Here is a 7,424-nt window from a genome sequence, read left to right on the forward strand (position 1 = left end):
ATTTGAAATCTCTATCTTGTGAATTGTGTTGCACACCTAACAGAGCTAACATTGTGCAACACCTTTGAAAGAATCTCAAACCCTAGTTGAGAATCACTGCATTATGGTGACCAGATTGCACACAAAATTGCACACCATATCCATTTGTGGATCTCTGCTTCTATTGTTTGAGTCCTCTAGCAGATGCTCAGTCTAAAATTTGGCCCCGCAGTTATTAGCTGAATACCTGCTGTAAAAGAACATACTGAAGTGGAGCCTATGTAAACTGGCCAGCACATGACACTGTAAGTGTAAGATGGTGTAAGTGTAAAAAATAGTGACTCCCCAGTCATGTAAAGGTTAACTCCTCTTTTTTTTGTGCAGCATGAACTTAAATAAAACAATTTTCCAGCATATTGAAGAGTTTACTCATAATTCCATTACTGAGGTGAATGGTATCAAGGCTCCAAAGAAAACATTGAACATTTGCTGTACTGTACAGATGTTTCACCACAAGCAGAGAGGTGGGTAGTTGTTAAATTCCCATTCAGTGTGTCATCCTTTGTTAGAGAGACTCAAGCAATTTTGAAAAGGCTCATCGTCACCTCTCCTCCCATTTGCAGTCCCTTAGGTCAAGATATCTGGGATAGATTTTTTTTAAGGTGGCTAGTGATTTTGGATGCGGAACTTAAGCCTGATTTTCAGACTTTCATTTGCTTTCACCTGGACTCCTGGGTGGCTTCTTAGCATCTCTGGTAATTAAAAGCAAAACATGTCAAGTATCTTAAATATAGCACAGACGTTAACTGACCACTTAAGTTTTTGGCTTAGATGACTGAATTTAAGTGGCTGTGAAGTGTCACTTTCCTAGACTACAGTCCCTAGGAACTCTTGAGGCTTCCTTATCTAACATGCCAGAAATTATGCAGTGTAGACCTTCCTTGTTAGGTCTTAGAGCAGTGATTCTCAACCAGGGTGCTGTGGCATCACTGGGTGCCTTGACAGCTTCTCAGGCATGCCACTCAATGTTAATAATGTTGTGTGCAAATGTGACTCACAAGATAAATCCAGAGATTTCAAATAGGAATACATAGCGTTAAAAACATTCTATCTTTTGTAGTCTTCCCGAGGTCTTTGCAACAGAAGAATTGCTCTCTTATTTTTCTATAGTCAAAGCATGAGTGAAAACTAAGAGTTATAATTTTCTGAGGGGTACCTTGAGTCTATACAGATTGAGAACCTCCATGTAAGAGACAGGAACCACATCTTCTTTGTAGTAAAATTACGTAAGTGCAGTCAGATCATTAGAGAAATAACCTGGCCCACTGACTCCTGTGTTAGGTAATTAATTTCCTTAAAAAAGATGATGTCATTTAAGGTTGAACAGTTCCAGGAGGGGAACAGGGTAGGGAGCTCTCCCTGAAGTAATTGGGGGTAAGATGGAGTGTATACAAAGGTTATATAAATGTGCATGGGAAGGATACAATCTAGGAAGTGACTGCCTTGGAAGTTTGTTTCATTTCAAATCTGGCCCTCTAACAGAATACTTTGGCTTGGTCTAGCACTAACTCCAGCAATCAGATCCTGTTGATGTGGGTATGATACCTTTCACCTGATCTCTTCCCAAATTATTCTGATGAGGCAATTATTGCTGCACAGCAGCCATGGGAGGGTGTGACATCTCCAACATTACAAAAGCCAAAATACTGGGTGCTTGCTTGTTTTGCTCTCAAGTTTGGTAACCAAGTTTTGTGACTACTGTAATTCTTCCTTCCCAGTTACTACAACTCACTGAAACAATGGTGTTAATGACTCATGCAACTGCACTATCTGACTAACGTTTCACTAATATTAAGTTTGGCTCCATTAAGTCCACTCTTTAGTAATAATGGGTGGGGGAAATTATTCTTCATAGTAGTAGATGAGCCTGTAAATCTGGATCCAAGTTTGATCCTTGAAACCCAAAATTAAAATCACACCTTTATGATGGATCGGGGTGGGCACCTTAAAACCAAGGCATCTGAACACAGTCACTTCTGAAAATCTTCATCTAACAAGTTGGTAGTGTATCTTGATATTTCAGTTATTTCAGGGAGGGAAACTTAAAAAGAACTTCACATATTCTAATAAATACATTACATTTTTAATAATGGGGTATACCATGTTTATTAGGCATTCAATATTCCCACTTCTAAATTTATCTTTTGACTAGAACTGTTTAGAAATGCAAAGTGTGCCAGCAGAAAAAGATCTTTTTCTCCCCATCTTGAGATTCTAAAATTACAGTCCTGGCTAATTTTGTAGATCATGTTAATGGATATGATCTACAAAGATTTAGGAGAGTTCTAAATCTGGAAGGATTTTGCAGGATGAGCCTCAGTTCATTGCTCATAGGTTGTAATTGGTTTTTATCATGCATCTCCCCTTTCTGTAGAATAGGTAACCACTCAAAATTAGAACATTTATTTCGCTGACAGTCTTCTAATGTTATTTATCCTTTCTGAATATACATTTTGAGCAGGTGTCTGTAGTATCAAAGATTTCTGCCTTTCTGTAGGCCTGCTTTTGCAAGGCTCTGAGTGTTCTCGATCCCCACTGAGCTGGAAATCGAGTTAATTCAATATTTCCTTGGGTCAAGGTGAGAAAGGAGGGCTTTACCTGCAGAAAAACAGCAATGTAAAACCGTTAGGCTATTTTGCCCACAGGATCTAGTCTGAATTCTTTTTATTACAGGATTACTGGGCATGGAACCTGAACATGTGGTAGCCTGCCAGTGGTTAAATTGAAGCTCACTGATGCTCACATCCCTGCCTCTCTGCCCACCACTGAATGTGGGACTTTTGGTTGCTGTTGGTGACTCAAACTGGCAGTAGGGGACAAGTTGGGGGAGAGGTGAAGCAAGAAGTAGTGTTCACCCCTGGGTTTCAGACCAATGCCAATACAGTGGCTCCTGCAGCTGTGCTGACAAACCACTACTGGAGGTGGGCCATCTGGCCTGTGAGAAGCCTCAGGTTCTGGATCCAGCTCACAGGACTAAATGGGTTAGACACTCCCGATTCAGAACAAAATTGCTTCTGAATAGATTGCAGACAAGTTTGCAGATGCTATGACTGACTGAGCTATATTTTTTAGCTACCAAATTGAAGACATGAAAGACTTGACTTACAGGGAACCACAGCTTGCAGATGCTTTCTGAATAAATTACTCTTTGCCTTGGCAATGTCTTATTGATCCCTCCATGTGCTTAAGAGCAGTGCTTTATAGATGGCTTTTGATAAGCAACCACAAGTTTAAGGAGAATAAAGTGATTTCTTTCTATTTTTAAGGCTCTGAAGTATCTCTTACCCCCCCTACAAGCATGCCCTAGCCCCCAGACTAGAGGCTAGTTTGAGTGGGAGGACTATCCACCCCTCTTGTTGAAGCAGTGTAGCAAAATGTGAAAGATTCATTGGCATAGAGAGGGGATTGTGTCTCTGTTACCTGTAGGGTGACTACCCATCCTTTATTAGGCGGGACAGTCCCGAAATGTAAACATCAAAGTCCCGGTCCCAGGCTGAATGACTCCAAGACAGCATTTGTTCCAGACTCCCCTCAACACAGTCTCAACATAGCAACTATCATCCCAGTATCATAAGCATGGATCTGGGTTTTCTGTTTGCCATGGAAAAAAGTGGATTTTCTCCTCTGAAGGTTTCCCCTTGCAGGTTGACAGAGTTCCAGCCTGCAGGGGGCTGCTTGGGGCTGGGGAGGACTGGGACACAGGGGATGCGACATGCATGTGTGTGTATGTACACATGCTCACGTCCAGCAATTCATCCAGGCTGCAGTGGAGAGCAGTTCCCCCAGCTGCCTTCAGGTAAATCTATGGAGGGACGGGGCATAGGTGATGTGGCAATGGGGGCAGCTTGAGGCCCCCAAGGTGCGGGAGGGAGGGGCAGAGTTGGTGGCTGGGACTGGGAGCTCTACCCAGCTGGGGTGGTGCATGGGGCCTAGGACCAGGGCAGGAATGTGTAGCTGCAGGTCCTGGCCAGGGAGCAGGACAGAGCCATAGGTGACTCATCTGGAGGGCAGTGTGGGGGCTGACTCTCCACCACTTCATATACTCCCAGGGCAGGGGGCATAGGAGAGCTTGTGCCCCACACCTGATGTGTGTGTGGGGCACAGGCAGATGCAGGCTGCCTGCTGTGGGCTTGGGGCTCCCCATCCTGCTGCCCTCCCCCAGTGGGTGAGACCCAGTACAGGAGGGCAGTGTGGAGCGGGGAGGCTCGATGTCCTAATTTTGCATTTTGAAAAGGTTGTTGTTAGAACATTTACCTATTTAAGGCACGAGTCCTAGATCCTGGTTTCTGCTGCCACAATGGTTCATGCATTTTATAGTCAGTCACTGAATAAAATATGGAAATATTTCAGGGAGCAGGGGCCAGACCCCATCTCAGCCACTCCTAAACATGAGGCTACAGAGATCCTCTGTGACTCCTTCCTGGCCCCACACATCTAGAAATCTTTGCCACACAGTAACACAGCTTCAACTAAAGCTGAGAGTGTTCCCAACCTGATTAACCTATAGCCTGGTTCTTAGGACTCTCTCCTGGGAGGTGAACTGTGTAGATTTGAATACCCTCAGACTAAGAGCCTAGGATCCAGACCTCACAATTTCTGGGCGAGTATAATTGCTGTCTAGTGGGTGAGCAGTCATTCACTTCTAAAGTGGACAATTTAGGTGTCCAACTCCAAGAGATTGTTCCAGGTTGCAAATCCCAACCTGACATAGTTGTCCAAACACCAGAGAGGCTTGGGATTTAAGACACCTCTCTCTTTCTCAAGCATTTCCTACTGGCTTGCTACCAGCTTGGCGTGCTGACTGTTGCGAATTCTATTGAAACACCTTCCTCCCCACATGCACCATATAGTAAGCTGCAATACTAACCCAGTGGTGTTGACTGTTCCAGGGACCAGTATTTAAAAAATAAGTGGTGACACACATATCCCTTTACGGATCTAACTCTCAGTGCATACCCTGAACAGGGAACCAAGTTGGCTACATACAATAGGACTCAACATCCCAAGCACTCAGTTGAGCCCTCCTCTCCACAAAATCATGAAGTAACAATAATGTCAGGGTTGCTGTAGTTTATGCCAGTCTATCACTACCAAAGAAGCAATTATGCAGGTGAGCCACTGCTACTAGGCAGCATATGCTGACCAGTATGCCTCCTCCTTGCAATCTACTCCCTGTTCCTGAGGAAGCTGAGTGGTTAGTCAGACCCTCAGTTGCCTGGTTAGGGCAGCTTTTGGCCACCAGCGTTAGCCCAAAGCTACTTTATTCAAGGTTAGGGATAATCCTTGCTTAACAAAAGTAATGTGTAGTAGCAGAGTTTCAGATTATATTAGATTTAGTCTTCAGTCCATTTAAATGATCTGAAAAGTAAGTCACTCTTCCTGCTATCAGTAGAGTTGTGAAATTTGAGATTATATTTTTTTTCTTAAGACTCATTCATTCTTTGCAAACAAGTGTCCTTCTACTATTATTATGGAAATGTTGGCTGTATGCCAAAAGTAACCTCCCAACAGAGTTAGGACATCTTTGAGTAGAGTTAGGACATCTTTGTGCTCAATGCCAGCATCTGCTTGGCTGAATGCCAAACTTTCAATTGAACTCAATCATAGGGTCTACAGATTAAGTTCACTCCTCTCGGTCACTGCAGATTTGTGCTTTATCTTGGCAAGTTTGAAGAGAAGTTGGACAGACTACTACAGAGTCTTATGCCACGTCTCCTTCCTGTATGCCAGCTGCTTAGCAAAGTGCAAATTTAAACTGGTTCAGTTAATATTAGAGGCTGCAGACAGAAGCGCAGCTGTGAGCTGTAACTCGGAATGAGTTTTGCAAAGCATTTTGAGTTATAGCACTACCCCTATCCCAGACCAAACAGAAGTTCACTATTGGTTCCAGTGGGGGCCTGCAGCCAGGTTCCCACAGTAACCGCCAGGGCTCTCTGCCAAACACGAGTGCATGGGTGCAGACAGCTTCAGGTGAAAATCTGACTCTCCCCATTGAATGAGGTATCAGATAAAGATGTTTCAAAATGCATCATCTTTTGTAACTTGTCTGCCCTGCCTCCCAGCCTGTCACTGTTTTCCTCATGCAACGAGGGGTCAGATTTTCACTGGAAGCTGTCTGCAGCTGCGCACTTGTGTTTGGCCACAGCTATAAACTGCTTTCTGGCGTCAGATCAGGCAAAAATTATTACTTCTGTCTGCACCCAGAATCCAACCCTAGTTGTTTTTTCCCCCCTTTTTTTCTAAACAGTCCTTATGGCAAGGTGCATTTTGCTGGTTATCATTGGCAACTGGTGCCCCCCGCAGCTAACTGCACCAGTTGGGAGGCAGCCGCTGTGCTCCCAGAAGTGACTGCGGCGCTTCATCCAGTGCTCCTACTCCCCGGCGGACACTTGCGGGGGTGGGGGGGGCACCGGAACTCTTGCCTGCCTGTCGCCCAAGCAGGGAGTGCGGCCGTCATGGGGTACATGCCCTACATGTCACCTCTGCTGGTTATGAGCAGCTGACCCTGTTGAAAGTTAATAACCTGCCAGGTGAATTCCTTCACAGCTGGCAGGAGATGCTCTTTGCCATCTCCTCCCAACTCCAGGTCCTTGCAGCCATCTGCCTCTTCCACAACGTACCTGCTTTTGAACCGATCACGATTAACCAGTGCATTTGGGGGGCTGGGCTAGCCATTTTATCCTGTGACAATTACTTTTGCACCCGTGGCTGCTTTAAACTTATCCCGTGATGAACCTGACTTGCGTAATACCGACCACACATTACATTTATCACGTGACTGACTGGGGAACCAGGCAGTACGTTTAGACCGGCCACAGGTGCAAAGCAATGGGCAAAGGATAAATAAAAAAACCCACCCTAGCCCAACCCCCCACCAAAAGAGCCGCTGAAGGGGTGACGAGGGCTTTGCGGGTGTAAAATAAACACAGTTATTGCGCGACTGAGCAGCTAGCTACGTTATGTAGGTGAGGTTTAGCAGGAGCTTGAGGGCGGAGGCAGGGAGGGAGCAGCACACGGAACCGGCCGACTAGGCTGCACTGCCCCGCCACGGCCACGGGGACAGTTGGAAGCATCCCAGAGCAACACCTTCCGTCACCTCCGGACAATGGCACCTCCCACTTGGGCGGGGAGGGGGCGTGGCCCCTGGTTCCGGCCCCACCCTCCCCTTCCTCCGCCTGCAGCGCTGTGTGCATGCGCGCTGGCCCGGCGCCGGCGCAGTGGCGAGGGAAGGAAGTGGCGCCGGAAGCGGGATGGCGGCGGCGATGGGGCAGCAGTGGGTGCTGGTGGAGATGGTGCAGGCGTTCTACGAGGTGAGCGACCCCTCCGCCCGGGGCACGCGGCGTCGGCCCCCCCCTCCCCCCACGCGCCCGTCTGGGGCGGGGGGG

The 7,424-nt window shown here is 46.4% G+C and overlaps 1 protein-coding gene across 3 annotated transcripts in view; it reads left to right on the forward strand.

Annotated features, from left to right (window-relative positions):
• The first annotated feature begins 7,216 nt into the window (after nt 1-7,216).
• Nucleotides 7,217-7,424, forward strand: part of SPTLC1 (serine palmitoyltransferase long chain base subunit 1) — a 54,109-nt gene continuing 53,901 nt past the window's right edge. For all 3 annotated transcript variants that reach the window (XM_006033677.3, XM_025215566.1, XM_025215567.1), the window contains exon 1: nt 7,217-7,349. In XM_006033677.3, the coding sequence (XP_006033739.1) occupies nt 7,290-7,349 (60 nt within the window). In that variant the 5' untranslated portion in view covers nt 7,217-7,289. The remainder of the gene's footprint in view (nt 7,350-7,424) is intronic.

This window comes from Alligator sinensis, unplaced genomic scaffold (genome assembly GCF_000455745.1).
Source record: "Alligator sinensis unplaced genomic scaffold, ASM45574v1 scaffold1197_1, whole genome shotgun sequence".
NCBI lineage: Eukaryota > Metazoa > Chordata > Crocodylia > Alligatoridae > Alligator > Alligator sinensis.